We start from the raw sequence: 22,780 nt of genomic DNA, 5'->3' as shown, positions 1-22,780 counted from the left end.
CGATTGTCCTAATATTGCCTTAACAATGTCAATTTTCTGATCATTGCCCCTGTGGGATACTTTGTGGTAATGGTGCCCCATAAATGTGACATACGGAAGACAGCAGTTGCATTGAGATGCCTGTGCAGTGCAGAGGAGCTCTGATAATGAAGGCACTTTGCTGCCACCCTCCCCCTCTCTCTCCCTCTGTCTCATTTCAATGGGAGACACCAGCTGCAACCTACCTTGAATGTGGCCCCATAAGCCCCGCCCACACCTTCTCACCCATCCCCGGCGTCTGATTGGCCGGAGGGGGTGTCGATCACCATCGGCAGTCACTTCCGGCGGGCGGGCAGGTTTGGTTGGAGGCGCAAAGGCGGGGCGGGGCTCGGCTTGGTCCCGCCCCCCCGCAAGCCGCGGACATGGCTGTTCATCTCAGTCAGGCGGCGGCGCCTCGAAGGAGCTTCGGTGATGGCGGTTAAAAAAAAATAATGTAAATATCCATCGGCGATCACTTCAATCGACGGGATTTGTTAATTCATGAAGTAAAGTGTTGTGCATTTTAGCCGCTTGCGGTAATTTTCCGGCCGGAAAAAAAATCAAAAGGCGGTGTCGCCATGAAAATTTTACCTCAAAAAGTCTTTTAATTTATTGGGGGGAGGGCTTATAGAGGAGGGGGGAGTATTTCCCTCCCTCTCTTTCTCAGCCGCCGGTGATATTTAATTCAGGATTTTGCCTGTTTTGATTTGTCTGACTTGTGTGGGGGGCTTTAAGGAGTATTCACAGCAAGATCCCACTCACGAATTAACCGCCCCCCGCCGCCCCTTCTTTTTATTTTGCAGATGAAGCGGTGTAAGTCTGATGAACTGCCCCTGGATGAGGAGCTGGGGCTGAAGGCGGGTGCTGATGCTGCACTCAGGCAGCAAGGTGATGCTGCTCCAACAGATGCTGCTTGCCCATCTCTCTCACAGCCTCCATCATCCCGCAATAACAAAACTCCGGACCTGAAGGTACCAAAAAAAAGATAGACCTCCCTCTTTCCTTCTAGTAATGATTATTCCCCCCCCCCCCCTCTGAAAGGACCCTATCTCTTGGGTGGACCTTACTTGTCTCTTGTGTGGTTGCAAATTTTGTTTAGCAACCCTCCTCTGAAGCACCTTGGGGTGATTCATAACGTCAGAGGTGTTAGATGAAGTCCAAAGATGCACCTTGGGGTGCTTTATAATGTCAAAGGTGTGACGTAAAGTCCACAGATGTGCAGGTGTGGGTTACAGTGGCACAGTGGTTAGCACTGCTGCTTCACGGTGCCAGGGACCTGGGTTGGATTCCCAGCCTTGGGTCAGTGTGTGTGTGTGTGGAGTTCACAGCGTCAGGGATCTGGGTTCAATTCCAGCCTCTAGGAGTTGGCACATTCTTCCTCTATCTGTATGGAGTTCCTCCGGGTGCTCCGGTTTCCTCCCACAATCCAAAGATGTGCAGCACCTTGGGGTGTTTTAGACTGTCAGAGGTGCTATACAAAGTCCAAAGATGTGCAGGTCACAGTGGCACACTTGTTAGAGCACTGCTGCTTCACAGCGTCAGGGAACTGGATTCAATTCCAGCCTCTAAGAGTTGGCACATTCTCCCTGTGTCTGCACGGAGTTCCTCTGGGTGCTCAGGTTTCCTCCCACAGTCCAAAATGTGTGGGTTAGGTGGATTGACCATGTTGAATTGCCTCTTAGTGTCAGAGGGTTAGTAGGGTAAATCGGTACAGTTATGGGGATAGGGCCTGAGTGGGATTGTCAGTGCAGACTTGATGGGCCAAGTGGCACCCTTCTGCACTGCAGGGATTCTCATAAGATTTCCCCCTCAGCTGACATTATTGCTTCCTGCTTTCACCAGTCTTCATTTCCTCTTAGAGGAGAGAGGTTTGGGTCAAGGTTGATTGGGCTCTTTGCCTTCATCTGGTTGTCACAAACTGTGATTCTTCTGATTTCAAAATTAACCTTCGTTTCAATAAGATATTGTGAACTGGTCTGTTGTGTTACACCCAAGGGTGGTTCGCAGGCCACTGAAGGACTCTTATCTACTTGCAGTCTGTAGTTTGGATGCTGTGTAATTGAAATGATTATTGGCTGCACTTAATTTCAATGTGCACATTTGGAATGGAAATCTAAGGTTGAGTAATTGTGCAGGGAGGAATTGTTACTCCAGCTAGTGTGTTCGGGTCGCACGTTAAAATCCTGATGAAAGGTATTGAAATTAAATTTCATTTGCGCATTCTGTAAAAAGTGGTGTTCCTTGAATCTGCTGATTTGTGCTCTTAGAGCTGGACAATGATCTATCTGGGTGGGGCAAATCTGCCACTGCCTCTGGCAATGGAGTGCAAAATCAGCCCACTCCTAATCACTAGTCTGTAAATCCTATTGACAAGTGGGTGTGGATGCGTTGGTTGAAGACAATATCGGACTGAACTACGATCTGCTGCACAGTCTTACAGCCTGCATAGACTTGCTGCTTCAATTTGCACGTGAGGACTGACCATCAAAGCTAAGCATTGAATTGAAGTTGTAGCCCAGGCCAAGAGCTTTCGGCGGAGGAAGGTAGAACATCAAATAAATCAAGTCACCATTGGTAATATCTGTTCATTAAAAAAAATTACAGATTCGCTGTCTCTGTGAAGACAGTAAGTGGTTGACAGAGAACTTAAAACCCTAATCTAATCTTGCACTTGAGAGTAAATTGGTCACGTTTCAATTTTATGATTCATGACATTGTCTGAACCTCTCAGTTTTATTACTGTTTTGTAATTCACCAATGGCCATTCACCACAATCCAGTTATTGCCCCCTGGTGCTCCCATTGCTGATTAATAGAAGCATGTACTGCAGTGTATTTTTATAAATAGAGGCTAGTACAGCCCATGACATTGAACAGAATGCTCTTATTTCCATGAGGAAGAAAGATTAATAACTCGGTGATATAGTGGAACGAATAGCCGATCATTTTGAACCATGTTTTTAATTTACTATGAATAATAGATAAAGGTATTGTATTGCTGTGTTCCAAATGCAAAGGAAAGCAAAAATAAAACTTTCAAAGCTGATGTACCTTGAATTAAAAATAATTTCTCCCTTGCAAATTAATATTCTTGGAGGATGTCAGCTGACATGGACAATTGTGAATAGCCGAGAATAAACCAATCAGTGTAAGCTTCACATAGTAATGTGTTTCAGTATTTTTGCTGCTTGTCACCTACTATATTTCCATGTGCTGTGTACTTTGTGTTGAAGAGGGATTATTGATCTGATTCAGCCCTTTTGGTCTCTGTCGAGGTGCCTCTTGTTGGTTTAATTTCTTCCTCACCCTGCCATGCCCCTCAACAGTTTCAAGGTTAAATTGAAAATTTGTAATGCGAGTGATTTGTCACCTCCATCACTGCACCTTCTAATGTTTTATAACAGTGGGATTGGTTCACTTAATCGTCTTTTGTTTGAGAACAAATCTTATGTTTGAAGGAGGTGCAATATGGTCAAAGGAAAGCCTTGTTTAGTCCAATAATATTTCATATGTGGTAAGTTGGTGCCAAAAAAGCATTTTATTCTATACGTGATCAGGTCACAGTTAACTTCATATGCTTTTCTGTCCAAATTTGGGAGATTTTTCTCTCCCCAAACATGTTCGTCTGATATTTCCAGTTAGACATGATCATGGGATTAGAGCAGGAGCAGTCCATATGATCCATCAAGCCTGCCATTCAATATAATCATGGCTGAACTTGTACTTTCCCAGCTGCTCCCATGTTCTTGATTTCCTGTGAGACCAAAGTTATATCTGCTCCAACTTTTAATTATAGTTCATTTTGGAGCATCCACAACCCTCTGATCAAGAATTCTAAACATTGGGAATTCTTTGAAGAAATTTCTCATTATCTCAGTGCTCAATAATCAACCCCTTATCCTGAGATTGTTCCCATGTTTTGGATTTGTCAGCCAGGGAAAACTTCTTTTCAGTGTCTAACTTGCTAAGCCCATTCAGAATCTTGTATGATTCAATGAGAATTCAGACCCTGTTTACTCAGCCTCTCATCACAGGACAAACCTCAGTCTAGGGGAACTGAATTCTGGGGAATAGAGTCTAGTGAACCATAGCTGAATAGCCTCCAGGATAAGTATATCCTTCCTTAAGTATAGAACCAAAAGCTGCACGCACTATTCTGGGTGTACTCTCACCAAAACCTGCCATAGTGAGTCTTTATTATTCCTGTACTCCGATTTTCTTGCAATGAAGACCAACATGCCATTCGCCTCCCGTAATTGCTGGCTGCATATACGCATGCTAATTTTGTGCTCCTGCAATTACACTCAAGATGAGAGGTAGACTATAGATTTCCAGCATTACAATCATGTGAAAAATATGTTGAAGTATTTGGAAGTAAGTCATGTCTCATTGTTCCCTTTCCTCCTCTGCTCTGTGCTTTCCCTTTGGGGAAACAGCCCTCTTTTTTTGTCTCTTTTGGAAATGAATTGTCCAGTTTCTATAACTTATAATTGTAGGCATGAATTTCAGAACTTTGCAGAATATATTTTCAACTATCCTTTCTCTTGCAGCGAAACTAGATGCACATGCATACACACACACATATACATACCCATATAAACCAGGGCAAGTGACTGCACTTCCAAGTGAGTGCCATTTGGCACATCTGGATTATGTGCCTCCTGATTTGTAATGCTGTGAATTTGTTCTGTGGCTGGCTTTGCTTTGTGATGCATTTCTTCTAAATAGCCTTCCTCCCTCCTTTCCTGAATTCATTCATTCTGATCCAGTCTTACTTCAACCCAGACTAGCCTCAGTCATTTTGAGAGGCGTTTTGATTTTCCCCTTGCCTCTGCACCTTGATGCTTAGCTACTTCAAGTTTAATTTGGGGGAGGAAAAATACCCGAAGCTCCCTTCTTTGCCATGTGAAATTAAAAATTACTATTAGATCTCTCAATGGCCTGGTGACTGAAGGTACAAAGTCTGGTGTGCCAGAAGCATAGCTGCACTCGAAGTTGTGGGAATACTGGAATCAGCTTTGGATAAGGTGGAAAGGGGAAGGATAGCAAAATACATGGGCGGCCTGCCGCCTCTTTATCCTAGCTCAGTAGTTATGCTGATATGGTACTGATACATAGCTCAAAGGGTCTTAAGTAAATTTCCTGTCTGTTGATTTACCTCGTGTGTATTAGGAGCTAAGTCAGTGTGTGCATTTGATCTTTGTGCTCCAGACAGGGAGGGGAGAAAATCAGCCAGGAATCTGCCTATTGGAATTTGAATTCACTGTTGAAATGATTGTCCGTAGATATTTGTGGTGAATGTTTCTTGGTTAAAGTACTGATGAATGTGAAACTGCATGTAACTACTGAGCTATTTCTTTGAGGTGTGGTAGATGAAGGAACAGACCCATGAAGCAATAATGACAGTTGAAGTAAATAAAATAAATGATGTGGAGCAGCTTTGGCATTGGCTCTGAAACAATCTGTAGCAAATCTCTCAATTCACTGTGTCCAGTTTATTTCATAGAGTCATTGAGGTTTACAGCATGGAAACAGGGCCTTCAGAGGGTTAGTAGGGTAAATAGGTACACCCTTTTGTTTAAAACTCCTAAGCTAATCCCAATTGCCTGCATTTGGCCCATATCCCTCTATACCAATTGTATCCATGTAACTATCTGAATGCTTTTTAAAAGACAAAATTGTGCCCGCCTGTACTACTGCCACCCCTGACGGCTTGTTCCAGACACTCAGCACCCTCTGTGGAAAAAATTGCCCTTCTGGACATTTTTGTATCTCTCTCCTCTCACCTTAAACCTATGCCCTCTAGTTTTAGACTCCCCTACCTTTGGGAAAAGATATTGACTATTTTAATATCTATATTATTATATACTATTGACTATTAATTCGGATGGCCACCTGTCAAAAATCAGCCTTGCCATTGGGAGACCAAAGCCTGTGGGTAGGGGGGGACCATGTGGTGATCTTAGTGTTGTGCCCCACTGGGCTCCAAAAAGGCTTTGATTATATCTCCAATGCATGAGCCCACACGGATGTTTGCTTCAAGGAGCTCTGAACCGTTGTTGCACAAGTGGGTGGTGCAGGTCTTTTGAACGATTGATGAGATAATTACAAACCCACTCGTAGGAACACTCATCGTGTAGCAACTTATTGGGTAAAGTGCAGCTCTCCATTTTGATTGGATTAAAATATCTGAAAAGGATCAGATTTGGGTTGTATATATTTTAAAATTGTCTTTCCATTGTGCTTGAAATGTAAGATGAAGAGGCTGACAGTTGAGCAAAATCTTCCTGCTTTGTCATTGACTTGTGAAATAGACTCATACTTAGTGCAGTGGACTTTGCCTCAGCAGGAGCTTTCAAAGGTTGAATTTCATCAATCTGTGATTTAGCAAAGGAATTTATGGATTTTATATTGATGGAAAATGATTGAATGAAGCTGGTCAGATAACAGCATCTATCTGTTCCTTAGTTCTCATGCTCAAAGGAATTGAAAGTTTAAGTTATTTTCTTTCAGTGAGATTACAGAACTACCATAGTGATCATTGAATGAATTAGACAGCTGCAGATTATTGGTCTTCAGTCCAGACATGAATTGGATCAAGACAGTCTGTTGGGTCCATAACTCAACTGTTTCATTTCAGTTACCGGCATGTTTGACAGAGCTGCTGTTTGCAAGATGACTAGATTGGTTGAATTGCAGTTCTTGATGGAAGACTGTCATCTTCATTTCAAGTAATGATCTTCATGCCACCTTCTACTTTGAGAGGTAGAGTTGGAGTCCAGGTTATGGTGTACTCTAGTTCTGGAGCTGTGTTGCAACTTTTGAGTTCTCAACACTGGTAAGCTGGTAACACTGTTTGGTACACAATGCATGCACTCGTTCTGTTTTTCCTGTCAAAATGTACCATAGGAAAATTAGGGACTTATCTTTTATAGTTTGCATCGAAATTTTATACTTAACGGATTCAGAAATAGTAAACTGGTTGTATCTTCTGACTTAATTGCAGAGCAAAACTTTGTCAGAAAACACGAGCTGAACAAATCTAGAATTTGGAATTATGTGATTGGAATTGTAATAACAAACACGGCAACTTGTATTTATATGACGTCTTCAATGTAATAAAATGTCTAGTGCGCCACAGAAGAACTTTAAAGCAAAGTATGATGAGCCACATCGAGAGATATTACGTCAGATGGCCAAAAGGCTGGTTGTTGGGGTAGGTTTTAAGGAGTGTCTTAAAGGAGGGAGCAATCAATAGCTATTGGATTGGTATTGCAGAGTTGGGGCACTACTACCAGTGGTTAAGCAATGAAAAGAGAGTTCATGAGCCCCAAATTTGAGAAGTGCCAAGATCTCTGAGAATTCTGAGGCTAGAGAAGATAACCAAGGTAGGGAGGAGCAAAGCCATTGTGGTATTTGGAAACAAGAATGAGAATTTTAAAATCCATGTTGCTTGACTGGGAGCTACTATCAGTCAACAAGCACAGGGGTTGTTAACCTGAGGAGCAGAGCTTTGGATTGCCTCAAGTTTATAAAGGGTGAAATATGGAAGAGCAGCCAGGAATCCATTGTAATGACAAGTCCAGAGTCAACAAAAGTGGACATCAAAGTTTCAGTAGTAGATCAACTGAGGTGATGTTCAAGTTGAGCATTGTTACAGAGGTGGTGATGGTCATTTTGGTGATAGCATGAGTATAGGGTTGCAAGCTGTTCTTGGGTTCAAATGTAATGGGAACGTTGAGACAGACTGGCTTAATCTCAGACTGTTGCCATGGAGAGTGATAGAGTGAATATTTAGAGAACTGAATTTGGAAAATGGTAAGACTGAAGCCATTAATGTTTATTTGAAGGAAGATTCTGCTTATCCGAAGTTGAATGTCAGATAAGCTGCCTGATAACTTGGGAACAGTACTACACTTGAGAGAAGTGGTGGTGAGGCAGAGCTTTGTCTTGTCAGTGTACATGCGAAACTAGTGCACTGTTCCTTCGGATGCCATTGCTGAGGGACAGCATGTAGATGAGAAATATGAGGGGGTTACACCCTTGGGTTTGAGGGTGTGTGGGGTCGGGGTGGGAAGGGCATCGTCGGTAGGAATGTGGGATCGGGAAACAAAGCCTTGTAAGTGAATCTCTGCCAGTGATTCGCGAGGTAAAAATGGAACCAGGTGACAGCAGTCCAATCGGTTGGATGCCAATGGAGACGCATTGGAGAAAGATGGTGTGGTCAAACATCTCTGGCTGCTAACAGGTCAGGAAGGATGAGGAAGGACAGTTTACTTTGGTCACAAGCATTTGTGACTTTGATAAGAGCTGTTTTGGCTCTGTGGCATGAGCAAAAACCTGCTTGGTATGATCTAAGCATGGAGCTCTATCAAGGATGGAAGCGAATTTGGGATCTGACAGCATGTTGAAAAAGTTTGGAGAGGGGGTATTTGCAGGATGGTGGGGTCAGTGATTATTCCTCTCCTCAGAAAAAACAATGATGGTAGATCATCACTTGGTGCATTAGCATGGCCAGTGCACTGAACCAGCGTGTCTTTTGGACTGTGGGAGGAACCGGAGCACCTGGAGGAAACCCACGTAGACATGGGGAGAACGTTGAGACTCTGCACAGAGACCCAAGCCGGAAATTGAACCCAGTTCCCTGGCACTGTGAGGCAGCAGTGCTAACCGCTTTGGCATCATACTACCCCATCTGTAATGGGAGTGATTTTAATTTTAATCCTATTAATTTTCAGCAATTTTATGTAGTGCTCTTCTCCTTCCAAGTTGGCTATTTTAATTGGATTCCTTTACCTATCAAATCAACTTATTTGCCTTCAGTCTGAGTTGCAGAGTACTGCTATATATAAATCATTAGATACTCCAGTTAATTTAGTCATTGATTTGTCTTTATTTCTATTTTATTCTCCTGGGTGAGAGCAATATTGCTGAGTGAGATATTTTTCACATTTAGCAGTAAAAAGCAAAGGTACTGCTTTTTTTTTCTGGCTTTTGTTACATTTGGTGTAACAGGCGGGCCATGCTGGTGTGCAGTAAAATATATCAGGAGAATTGGCTGAAGGCCCCTGTATCATTAGTTTATCTTAGCACAGAGTCAATCATCTTATCATACCGTAAACAATGGATTTGGTTGAGTAACTTTGTTTATATTACACTACAAGTGGTTAAAAGGAATTGAATGATTTGAGCAGGATAAGTTTTTTTGTTCAACTTTTAATAGCTATGCTGCAGAAGTGAACTTGGGTGTTTTTCAGTATCTCTGGTATAATAATTGTTAGAGAAATGGTCATGAACATTTTGAAAGCGCAAGTCACACAGGCAGTGAAGTACCAAACTTGTGATTTTCTGCAAAAGGTAATTTTTCAATGTTTTTTCAATTTTGCCATAAAATCATAGAGATTTACAACATGGAAACAGGCCCTTTGGACCGACTTGTCCATGCTGCACAGTTTTTAGCAGTAAGCTTGTGCCAATTGTCCGTATTTGGCCCATATCCCCCATACCCATCTTACCCATGTAACTGTCTAAATGCTGTTGAAAAGACAAAATTGCACCCACCTCTTCTGGTGCCTCTGGCAGCTTGTTCCAGACAATCGCCATCCTCTGTGGAAAAAATTGCTCCTCTGGAACCTTTTGTATCTCTCTACTTTTAGCTTAAACCAATGCCCTCTAGTTTAATATTCCCCTTCCTTTGGGAAAAGATATTGACTATTCACTGATCTATGCCCCTCATTATTTTATAGACCTCTTATAAGATCACCCCTAAGCCTCCTTGGCTCCAGGGAAAAAAGCCCCAGTCTATCCAGCCTCTCCTTATAACTCAAACCATCAAGTCCCTGTAGCATTCTAGTAAATCTTTTCTGCACTCTCTCGTTTAATAATGTCCTTAAAATAGGATGACCAGAACTGTTCACACTATTCCAAGTATGGCTTTTCTACTGTCTTGTCCCACTTCAAGGTGTCGCAATTCCTATATTCCATGTTCTGACCAATGCCGCCTTCACCACCCTGTCCACCTGTGATACCACTTTCAAGGAACTATGTGTCTGTCTGTACCCTAGATCTTTTTGTTCTATAACTCTCCCCAATGACCTGCCATTAACTGAGGAGGCCCTACCCTGATTTGATCTATCAAAATGCATCATCACATATTTAAACTTAAATCAGACTCCACCTGCTAGTCATTGCCCCACTGGCCCAATTGATCAAGATCCTGTTGCAATCTTGAATAACCTTCCTCAGTGTCCACAATGCCACCAATCTTGGTGTCATCTGCAAACTTACTAACCATGCTCCATAAATTCTCATCCAAATCCTTAATGTAAATAGTAAATTACAGTGGACCCAGTACTGATCCCTGAGGCACACCACTGGTCTCAGGTCTCCAGTTTGAAAAACAACCCTCTACAACTACCCTTGGCTTCAGTGGTCAAGATGTGGAGTGATGGGGTTGGACTGGGGTAAAAACAGAAAGAAGTCTCTCAAACCAGCTTAAATAAACTTTAAGCTGGTGTAATGAGACTTCTCACTGTTGCAGTCGTCAAGCCAATTTTGTATCCATGTGGCTACCTCAGCCTGGATCCTGTGAAATTTAGCTTTGTGCAACAACCTACCATGAAGTACCTTGTCAAAGGCCTTGTTAAGTCCATGTAGACAACGTTAGCTGCACTGCCGTCATCGACCTTGTTGGTTATCCCTTCAAAAATCTCAATCAAATTTGTGGGCTGTGCTTTTCCAGTTATAAAGCCATGCTGAATCAGCCCTTGCCTCTCTAAATGCCTGTGGATCCTCTCTGTCTCAGAATCATTTCTAACAACTTACCTAATACAGATATTAGGCTCACCGGTCTGTAGTTCCCAGGCCTTTTCCCTGAAGTCCTCCTTAAACAAAGGCACAACATTTGCTATCCTTCAGTTTTCAGGCACCTCACCTGTGGCTATCAATGATTCAAATATCTCTGCAAGGGGACCCACAATTACGTCCCGAGCCCCCCCACAATGTCCTGGGGATTTATCTCTCTTGATGTGCTTCACGACTTCCAGCACCACCACCTTTATTACATGTATACTCCTGTAGATGTTTATTTCCCCAAGTGTCCTAACATCCATGCCTTTCTCAACAGTCAAAACCGATAAGAAATATTCATTTAGGATCTCACCATCTCTTGTGGATCCGCACATAGATGACCTTGTTGATCCGTAAGAGGCCCTGCTCACTCCCTAGTTAGTCTCATGCCCTATGTATTTATAAAAGCTCTTTGGACTCTGCCTTATCTGCTAAAGCGCACTCATGTTCCCTTTTTGCCCTCCTGATTTCTCTCAACTCTACTCTGACAACCTTAATACTCTTCAAGGGATCCACTTGATCCTAGCTGCTGATGCATGTTGTTGGCATGTACTGGGATCAAGTATGTATGCTTCCTCCTTATTTTTGACTGGGGCCTTAATATCCTGAGTCATCCAAGGGTCTCTACTTCTACCAGCCTAACCCTTCACTCTAAGAGGAACTTGATTACCCTGAACCCTGGTTTACACACTTTTGAAAACCTCACACTTAGCAGGGTCCTTTTACATGCCAATAGACTCCTTCAATGAACTTTTGAAAGTTCCTGTCCAACACCATCACATTGTCCTTGCCCCAATTTAGAAATTTAACTTTCGGGCCAGACTGACCATTCTCTACAGCTATCTTAAAACTAATGGAATTATGGTCACTGGTTTCGAATTGATCCCTCACTAAAACTTGTTACCCGCCCTTCCTTATTTCCCAAAAGGAGGTCAGGTTTTGTCCCCTCTCTAATCAGGCCATCAGGATGAATGAGAAATTCATCGTGAGTACAGTCAACAAATTTCTGTCCATCCAAAATCCTGATACAATGGCTATCCCAGTCAATGTTGGGAAAGTTTAAGCTCCCGACTGTTATCATCCTATTTTTATTAGAGCTATCTATATTCTCTTTAGATATTTGCTTCTCAGTTTCCCATAGACTGTTGGGAACCTATAGTACAAACCTATCAGTGTGATCTCACCCTTCTTATTTCTCAGTTGTACCCATATAGACCAAGTGGGTGAACCCTTAGATATATTCCCTCAGTACTGCCGTGATGTTTTCCCTAATCAAAAATGCAAGTTCTCTTACCTCCTGTTTGATTTTTTCTACAGCATCTGTACCTTGCCCCTCTCTTAGCCACGTTTCAGTAATAGCTATAATATCCCAGTCCCACGTACGCATCCATGCCCTGAGTTCATCTGCCTTGCCTGTCAGGCCTCTTGCATTGAAATAAATGCAGTTTAATCTAGACCTAATCTGCTGTCTACCCTGCTTTCTCAGACCATCTGCCCTGTCATATTTTGCGTACTCTTACCTGTGTTTCATTTTTCTTCGCCTTACTGGACCAATTCACTGAGTTCTCCACAGTCTCCGTACTGTGGTCCTTTTTGATTTTTGTCTTTGGTTTCTCTGTCTTTCAGTTTTCCCCTTACTACTACTTGTTTGTGTCCCCATTTTAATTCTTCCCTGACTTCTTGCATCGGTTCCCATCTCCTTGCCACATTAATTTAAATCCTCCCCAACAGCACTAGCAAACACTCACCCATGGACATTAGTTCTAGTTCTGCCAGGTGGTCTGATTTGTACTAGTCCCACCAGCCCCAGAACCTGTTCCAATGTCCGAGGAATTTGAATCCCTCCCTCTTGCACCATTCCTCAAGCCATGTATTCATCTTAGCTATCCTGACTTTCCTTCTCTGGCACTAGTAGCAATCCTGAGATTATTACTTTTTCAGATTCTACTTTTTAGTTTAACTCCTAACTCCCTAGATCAGCCTGTAGCACCTTACCCTATGTCGTTGGTGCCTAAAAGCAGCACAACAGCTGGCTGTTCACCTTCCCCGCCAGAATGTCCTGCAGACGCTCTGAGGCATTCTTGACCCTTGCACCAGGGAGGCAAGGTACCACCCTGGAGTCTCTTCTGTGTCTCCAGAAATGCCTGTCTGTCCCCCTGACAATTGAGTTTCTTATCACCATAGCTCTACCACTGTTTTGCTGCCCTCCTGCGCAACAGAGCCAGGCACTGTGCGATAAACCTGGCTGCTGCCACCTTCCCCGGTGGGCTATCTCCCCCAACAGTATTCAAAACGGTATATCTGATTTGCTGGGGAGATGATGACACTGCCTTCTGAGTCTTACTCTGTCTGGTGGTCACCAATTGCCTATTTCCCTCATTACTTCTGTGGTGTGCCCAACTCACTGAACATGCTATCCACGACTTCATCAGCATTGCTGATGCTCCAAACTGAATCCATCTGTAGCCCATGAGTTGTCTAACAGGAGCTGCAGTTGGACAGACCTCTTGCTTGTGAAGGAGCCACGGACACAGGAAGAATCCCTGAATTCCCACGTTGTGCAAGATGAGCATGACGTGGGTCTGGGATCTCCTGTCATGACTTAGGCCTTAAGTTAACTTATAACAATGCCAAGAGCAAAATGAAAGGAAAAATTTCTTGCCAAACACTTACCTGCTGGCTGTGTGATGGCATGGTTCAGTTTCTTTCTACCTCTCACTTGCCTCTCCGCACTTCCCGACAAAGAGGACTCAGCTCAGCTCCAAATTTCCGATAACCTCTCTCCCGCTGAATCTCTGTCCTACTGGCTTGCACAAGCTCAGTCTTTCATGACTGAAAATAAAGTCATGTTGCGTTCTGTTTATGCAACAGTTAAACCCCAATTTAAAATTGGGTTTCAGAAGTGCCATACAGTTAAATTCTCATTGTTTTCAATATTTTGGGGTGGCATAACAAAGAACAACGCAGCACAGGAAACACACCCTTCAGCCTACAATCCCACGCCGCCCATTTTAACACTCAGTAAGTGCCTCATTCCAATCCTCCTCCTACCTATGACTTTTGTCTATATCTCTTGGACTCCACAATAAAGGGGTGCAAATTTAGAGAATTATATGTGCGCCAGATTAAGGGAGATCCAATTTCGGGACAATTTATTAACACCAATCAGCCTAAAAGCACATTTTTGGGGTGTGGGAGGAAACTGGAGCACCCGGAGAAAACCCACGCAAGCACGGGGAGAAGGTGCAAACTCCCACAGATGCCGACCCAAGCCGGCGATCCGACCCGGGTCGCTGTAACTGCAAAGCAAACAATGATAGTCACTGAGCTGTCGTGTTGCCCGTCAGTTCATCCAGTTTAAGCGTACGCAAATGACGTGAAGCACAAGGCAACTCTGGATGCAAAATCCAAGAGCAGCCCTCGCACGACCCACCGCGTGTATGCCCCTTGTTGGCCAACAAGGTGGACCGAATCGCCTGTGGATGTAAAAAAGAGACATCAATAAACATACAACAGCCTCTACAGACATTAATGGAAGATGGCAGAGTGCTGCTTTGTTGCGCCAGGAACCTGGGTTCGATTCCTGGCTTGAATCACTGTGCAGAGTCTGCAAGTTCTCCCCATGTCTGCATGGGTTTCGTCCTACAGTTTGAAAGACGTGCTAATTATGTGCATCGACCATGCTACGTCCTTGCTCAGTATACCCAAAAATGCGCCAGAGTGTGGTGACTAGGGGGTTTCACAGTGACTTCATTCCAGTCTTAATGTAAGCCTACTTGTAACACTACTAAAAAAAAAACTTTAAACTTTAAAACTTAAAGCTTTAAACTTTTTAAGAACTTATTTTTTGTTTTAATTACAGTCAGATCTAGCAGCATCTGTGGGGAGTGAAACAGTTAACGTGTCCGGTCAATGACCGTTGATCAGAACTGAAAATTCTCATTGTTATTCTAAGACCACAAATAGCATGTTCTCTTGGTTTGCTTGTGGTTTAATTCTCTTACTGGCCTCCCCATCTAAAAGTAATCTATGACTGATTTGCTGGGAACATGGTTGAAGGCGCTACACTCATAGCTTAGTTTCCATGGTGTTGCCCCACATCATCGATACCAACTTTAAAGTTGCAGAAGCTAAGTGAATTATCCCACCTATTGTAATCATGCTCAGCACAGACGGAATGGAAGTGAAACCTCACCAAGTGTGAAATTATTTTACTTGAATAGTCTTCATTTGTATATTACTAAATTACTAAACTGGCACACATCCAGTTCCACTATCAATGATCTGAAACAGAAGTTATTCAAAGCAGTCTATTTATTTATGACTAGGCTGCTTGCTGAAAGTCTGAGTTTAATACCAAGCCAAGTTTTACAATAATCAGATAACAGGGCATATTTAGACCTTACCAATATTTATAAATAGATTTTAACTTCTACACAAATTATGAATGAGACATTGACTGTAATCAGATCATATCTGTAGCAATTATGCTTTCACCCCCATGCCAATGTAATGCAGTTGCGAACCTCACATTGTTGGGACACCTGTACAATTTGTAGATACTTGGAAGCATTAGAAAGTTAATATGTTTTAGTGCTTGCCACTGTGAGGAAAAATAAATTCATTGACAACAAATATGGATCTCAGCCAAGCCAGTAGGTCAGACAGTTGGCCTCAGTACACTTAGGCCAGCAAGCGGGTTAGAAAACAAAATAGGCCTGAGTTACTGCTTCTGGTTATTATCTGGTGACTGTTGCTGAAAAATATGAGTGGCCGATAAGTGAGGGCTTGGTTGCTCTGCTCCTTGTTGTTGAACAGTTTGATGCAGTTGTTGTTCTTTGCCTAAACTTGCACTTTGGAGTGAGGGGAGTCATTTAAGCATGACCCTAAAAGGCTGTTATGGAACTGTGCTCCTGTGTGAGGAATCTTCTGGTGAAGGTTTTTAGAAAAAAAGGTGCAGTGTGGCTTTCTAATACAATGTATCTTGATGTAGTGTAGTAGTTTATATGTTCTTTTCAAATTTTATTCCCTTTCCCATATCATGACTTGTTTCCAGGTTTCTACGACCCACACCTTTTTTCTGCAGGGAAGTACCTGTACCTCTGTTCAGCAACTGCTCATTGACAACATAGTCTCCATTGAAGACTGCATTGTGGCAAATTGCGCGCTTGGTGCAAATGTCCCAGCATAACATAGGTTCAGGAGGAGATTGGCAATGGAAAAAATTGTTGACAGCAGAACCTGATGTGTACTATTGTTACTTGAGTATTTTATTTGATTTAATGTTATTTTTATGAACAAAATGTGAGTCAGTTCAGAATGGGCAGAAGTCTGGAAGCAAAACTGTCCTTTGGCCACTGTTGAATGAGAAAACCATATCTCCAAGGGTGGGAACAAGATCTAATATGTTTATTCTCTTTTTTTCAAAGAAAATCCAGCAGCTATCTGAAGGAGGTTCAGGTGGTATGTTTGGACATGGTCTCAAGCAACTTTTCCATCATCGAAAGCGGTCTCGGGAACGCGAACAGAGTATGCAAGATTCATCTCAACTTCACCACCTTCCTCATGGACACTCTGATCACGACTCTGCAGATGAAAAGGAACGATCTCCTGAGATGCACCGTGTGTCCTACGCCATGTCACTTCATGATCTTCCAGCTCGTCCCACGGCCTTCAACAGGGTGTTACAGCAGATTCGGTCGAGGCCATCCATCAAGAGAGGAGCCAGCCTCCACAGCAGCAGCAGGAGGTCAAAAAGTGGACCAAGTGAAACCCAGAAAGGGAGTCCTCATCTCATGCGGAAGGCACCTCAGGACAGTTCGCTGACTGCAATCCTGCAGCAGCATCAATACAGGCCCAGGTCATCTTCCACCACAGACACATCACTTGCTGCTGGAGAGATTAGCATCATCCACCTAACAGGAGATGAGTCAGAAAGAACCACTGATAAGGTACAGTCTTTCTTACTACCTACAATATCAAGCCTTGAGAATTGCTCAAATTGAGTAATATGCTCTAGATGTTGCCAAGGATTAGTTAATTTTACAGATGTTCACTCATCTTTTAGGTGGGGTCAGATGTGAGTCGAGAGTGGGTAATGTGACCACCAAAGACTGCAGTGAAGATGTACAATTGTCGAGATTTTGCAGGAGCTAAAAATGGAATTATCTTAATTTTTTAAAAATAAATTTGTGCTCAGTTATTTGAAGGCTCTCTTCTAATTTCTTGAGAATCTATGACCTGCTTGGTGGCACATGGGTTAGCACTAGTGCCTCGCAGTGTCGGGGACCCAGATTCGATTCCTGGCTTGGGTGACTCTGTGGTTTGCTTGGTCTCCTCGTGTGTGGGTTTCCTCTGATAGTCCAAAGATGTCTAGTTGAGGTGGGTTACCCATGGTAAGTATGTGGTGATATGGGGTTAGGTGGGGAGTTGATCCTGGGTAAGATATACTTTCAGAGAGTTGGTGCAGACGTGATGGGTTGAATGGTCACCTCTCGCGTTGTAGTGATTCTGTGGAACAATTTGCAAAGTTGATGATCACTTTGCTAAATTGGTTAAAGACAAAATGTATGGTGTCTTAATTCTTGCTTGGGGAAAGATTTTTAAAAAATAGATTGGCAGTTTTGATCTAAGTGTAATTTTTTAACTTCATCTTTTGTATTCATGAAGGTGACATGCTGATGAATGCACGTTTTTTTTTACACTTTGGTCACCCAAAGTCATTTTCAAGCACTCACTCGCCAGATACAGCAGAGGTTCATATCGAACTAAGCCTTGTGGACTCTGAGATTTTGTGCTGTAATTGTCTGTTAGTCCCCCAAAATGGATCATTTGATATATCACTTGCCACTTAAAAAAAAAAAGCAGCTTGCATTTATACAGCACCATTAACATGGTAAAACATAACAAGGTAAATCCCTAGAGCATAATCAGACATAAAGTGACACTGCATAAATCAAGCTAACGTTAGGTGACCGGAAGTTTAGTTGAAGAGATGGGTTTTAAGGAGATTATTCAAAGGAAGACAGAATGCAGAGAGGTTTATGGGAGGACATTGCAGAATTTCAAGTCCAGGTGATAGAAGATGCAAGTCCCAAAAATGGGGCCAGGAAAGGTTGCAAAATGCTGCAATTCATAGGATCTGTACAGTGCAGGAGGAGGGATTGGAAGAATGCAGAGTACTCGTGGGGAATAGGCCTGATGGATGTTGCAGGGACAATGGAATGGAGCCCTAAGGTGGTGTTGGACCATTAGCTAATGAGTGAGCACTAGTGTGCTGGGTGAATAGGACAGTGCAAGTTTGGTTACAAGTAGAATACTTTGGATCAAGTCAAGTTTATTAAGGGTGAAATGTGGAAGACAGACGATGAGAGCAATAGAATGATTTGTTTGGACCATCCTGCTTGTTGCTTATTTGCTTTCATTTTCTCTTTTTCAAGCAACTGTTTAATTATCGATACCCTGCTTATTAAGAATTGCGTTGAAACTGTCAAAATCAGTTTTACATCAGGCCTTTTTCATTCTGATGAGGGAGGATTTCAGTCTTAGAATGGTGAAATTGGAATGTTCCACTGATGAAGGGCAGTATACTAATTTTTGGTGGAGTATCACAATTATATGTTACATCCTGTAGTTGCAAAGAACCCACCACGATAAGGTAAACGTATGGAAAATATGGGTGAAATTGGGCATTATAGCCCAGCCAAGTTCATCGAATCAGATTATTTCTACAGGATTCTTCTTCACACCCCCCGCTTCCCCTCCAATTTGAGCATTAAATTGTTTTATAAGCATTGAGGTTGCTGCATGACTTGGAAATTCATCTTGTGGTTTGATTACTGATTGCATGAAGAAAAGCCCCCTGACATCATTTGTAAATTTGTCTTTTTCTTGGCTTTATTGATTTTCTTTTTGAGGCTTTAAAGTTGGAGTTTCTTTAGTTTGTCTTGAGTCACAAGACATTGATATTAGGAACCAGCCTATTCCCGAAAAAGCCTCCAGTATTTGAGCACCTTCTTTGTGTCTTAGTGAACAGAAATAGGCACGGTATGTAAGGCGAGGTCTGACCACAGGACGATGTGATCTCAGACCACTTCGTGTACGTAAGTCTTATGTTTGCATTGCATAGTTTAAATTGTAAAATAGCCTTAATAAATGGACACATAACAGAGGATAGGTTCAGAAATGAAATAACATCATAACACAAAATAAAAACCTGGATTTAATGTCTTCAAATATTTTTATTACAATAAAGGCACTTATGAGATATATCAAACAGGATTTGACTGAGCTCCATGGAGTTATTAGGACAGATGACAAAAGATGACTTAAAGGAGAAGAGGGAGATAGCGAGGTTACAAGAAATTGTCATGTTGGAGAGTTAAACTTGAATGAGCTTTCCTAAAAAGTCATTAGCAGGCACCTTGTTTTTGAAAACTTTATCCAAGTCTCACTGGGAGAAAAAAAATACTATATTAATGACTCTACTTCTGAAACATGAATTTCTGCCAATCTTTAGGAAACAGAAAATGCAGAATAGAATTTGCTGCACTGGGTGATAACCTTGGACGTTGCTGTGGTTCTTTCTCTATTCACAATTTGCTTATCTTATTTTGAAATTGTCTCTGTGGTCCGTGTTGCCGATTGAATTCAAAAACTTTCACTGATACCTTAACTGAGGTTTTTAAAAATCTGAATTCTGTCTTCTCTTGTTCTTCAATTTTTAAGAAGACTTTGTTGCCGTTTTACAAAGAACTTCGATCATGACCATGCAAAAATAGTAAAATTTGAAACACAAATCAACAACCACAGTCTGAACTGCAGAGCCTCAATAACATAGATGTCACCTTGTAGGATTGACAATGCATCTGCCATTTCTTTTGAGCATTATTGAGAGTTTTTGTAGGAACCATGCATTTGGAACAATTCTGTTTCTGTTTCGTCACATTTTTGTGCGCAGCAAAAACCTGCATTTGTGTCAGGATAAAAAGGAGAGTGGTCGGTATAATGCCACGATTTTTCTTGAGTTGAGGCCAAGTGACAGTTGATGCCTCGAGCATTTTGCTGCATCACACTGCACTTTGAACTTCAACCTCTGGGTAAATAAATTTCAGTGTAGACGTTTGGTTGTATTTTGGGCTACTTTGATTAACTGATTTCTTTTGCGCTCAGTGCATTAGGTTATGGTGATTTATTTACCACTAAATTGTTGGTGACTGTCCTGGCCAATAAGTTAAAAGATGCTGTTTGCTTTAGCTTGGTGGCATTGACAAATCCTGATAACCAGCCACTTAGCTAATCAATTAATTTTGTTGGTAGTAAGCATTATAAGTCAAATTGAAATTCTGATTATCGCTAAAATGTTCAAGCCGCCTGAAATATATTGACCATTAGAGAGGTCATAGTTTGGCCATGCAGAGTTATTCAAAGTGGCGCTAGCATTTGAGTGTGGATGACTGAGTCTTATTGGTACGTTGACAAAATCTAGCTGACTGAAAATTTTTCATGTCATGAGGTACATTTTTACTGCTTTGAGTATATTTGATCTGCCTTGAGTGGAGCTGCCTTTCAAAAGGTGTAAGTCATATGGAGATGCCGGGGGTGGACTGAGGTGGGCACATTAAGAAGTCTCTGAGCACCAGGTTAAAGTCCAACAAGTTGGTTTGGTGTCACGAGCTTTCAGAGCACTGCTCCTTCATCAGGTGACCTGATGAAGGAGGAGCACTCTGAAAGCCTTTCTTCTTTGTATCGAAGCTGCCAGCCCTGCTGAATTTTTCTAACATTTTCTGATTTTAATTCAGGTGTGCAGCATCTGCTGTATTTTGCTTTTAAGTTTACTCTAGGGCTGCTTTCAGCTCCATAACATGCTCAAGAGGAGCTAGTGATGCACCTCCGCCCCTGCTGTCCCCCCGCCACCTCCCCATCTGAAAAGCTCAATAGAGAAGCATTTTATTCCGCAAGTGTTGCCTGATTGTGGAGTCACGTTGAATGTTGGACACTTGAGTATTGCAAGCACGGTCTGGGTATGGTCTGTTCTTTAACTGTTGCAAATAACTGAAGGCCCATGCTGGCCTAGAAATTGAAATGCTCTGTAAATAAGGTTTGTTAGGATCAAACCTGTATTTGTACTAACGTACATTTCACACATTGATTGTCATGCTTTTTGAAATCCAAGTGATAACACTGTCCATCCAAGGTGTAATCCCTTATAAATAATGTATGCCCTTCTGTACCATGTACATCATCTGTTTTAAAATACTTTGTCTTGTCAAGTCATGTAGTATTGATAGTGGGATTACTGTTTACCAGTGATGTTAGCTGTCTTTTTATTTGATTAAGACTATGTTTTGTGAGAATTTCAGTTGAGCAGTATTTCAGCTTCTGAACAAACAAAATATGCTGTCATTTTTGTTCTGCAAAAATCCTACATGAAGATAGTAGAATGTTTTGCTGAACTCTGCCCACACCAACTGAAAATGCACTGCTATAGTTGGAGCTGTCCCATGTCCAGATATATTAGAAACAAAAAATAGCAAAATCATAGTTCTGAACATCTTGTCTAAAGAGTGCTGACATTAAATTGCATAAAACTAACTTGTACAAGATAAAAATAACTGAGCTACAGAGGTTCCTCTGATCTCTTGTAAATTGTTTGAAAGTTGATACAAAATTCCTTTCATTTAAAGTATAAAATGTACCACTATTGTCTGGGTAAAATTTGACTGCATTGTATTTCAGTATTTTGCATCTAAATATAACTAAATTTGGTACATAAATTTCTTGCATCAACAGTTTTAATAACCTGTGGACCAGAGGGTGTTGCTTCTGCTCCAGCACGCAACCATTTTGGCATTCAGCTCCCTGATAAGATGTTAATGCTAATTTCTTCTCCCCTTACTCTTATCGTGCTATGTTTTTTCCTCCTCGTGATTTATGCAGGGGTACACTTCCACAACCGTGACATCCCTTTCTGTTCCTTGGCCAGATGGCTATTATTGTCAAGGTAGACAATGACTGTCAGCAGGTCTTTAATAGGGTAAGCTGTCACAGCATAGCCGTTATTCACAGTATAGTGTTATCCAAAAACGATCGCTTGACAGTTAGCTGGAGCATGTCCTGGGACAGTTTTAACTTTGTCTGGTCCAGTGACATTGAAGGCATAAGACAACTGCTGTCCATCTGGCAACCAGCTCAGCACAGGTTGCTGTCAAACTTGATCAGCCTATAGGGTAACTTAATTTGTTTCACCAGTGGCTGCTTACTTCTCTTGGGGGTCAACTAATCCAAAGAAGTCCAAACCATTAGGAATTGCACATAGAAACGTGTGTGCAATGGATTTCAGTGACCTCGTGAATTCTTAATTTGGCTTTGAGGCCAGAACATCAAGAAAGTTTTTATCATCCTCTTAACAGGGAGCTAGATCGGGCTCCTGTTAAATAACTGATTTGAAAGGTGGCACCCCTGACGATGACTTCTCCTGATTAGTTGCACTTAAGCAATCACCTAGAACAATTATAAAGATCTATCTTCAAAGCACCACATTCAGGAAGAGTGGATTGCTGCCTGAAAATAGCAGACAGCACATTTATTCCACTGTACCTTGCCCAGTAAACTGCAATTACAGCCATGGAGGTTTTGTGTTGCTATCATGTAGGGCATCTAATTCAAGCAATTGCATACGGGCTTAGTTACTAGCAGGGAGTGAAGACAGACCAATCAGCTGAAAGATAGAATCCTTCAGTTTTGTGCACTGGCCTTTGCTTCCTGCTGTGGCACATGTGCTAATTGCATGCATCGTGCGTCATACCTAAAGAAGCATAAAGAAAGGGTTACTTTGAAGAAGCTGGACATGTTTGTATGTTTTGAAAATTGCTTGAGAAGATGTAGATTGTGCAGAGTTGTCTGCCTGTGTTCGA

General features: G+C 42.0%; 1 protein-coding gene across 1 annotated transcript in view; it reads left to right on the top strand.

Annotated features, from left to right (window-relative positions):
* The first annotated feature begins 412 nt into the window (after positions 1-412).
* The window catches only part of tmcc2 (transmembrane and coiled-coil domain family 2), a 131,544-nt gene continuing 109,176 nt past the window's right edge, over positions 413-22,780 (top strand). The window contains exons 1-3 of the mRNA XM_080209747.1: positions 413-472; positions 822-989; positions 16,295-16,816. Of these exons, the coding sequence (XP_080065873.1) occupies positions 822-989; positions 16,295-16,816 (690 nt within the window). The 5' untranslated portion in view covers positions 413-472. The remainder of the gene's footprint in view (positions 473-821; positions 990-16,294; positions 16,817-22,780) is intronic.

This window comes from Carcharhinus amblyrhynchos, chromosome 22 (assembly GCF_965287045.1).
Source record: "Carcharhinus amblyrhynchos chromosome 22, sCarAmb.v2.hapA, whole genome shotgun sequence".
NCBI classification, from domain to species: domain Eukaryota; kingdom Metazoa; phylum Chordata; class Chondrichthyes; order Carcharhiniformes; family Carcharhinidae; genus Carcharhinus; species Carcharhinus amblyrhynchos.
Note: the sequence above shows the minus strand (reverse complement) of the source record. Positions and strands in the feature narration are given on the sequence as shown.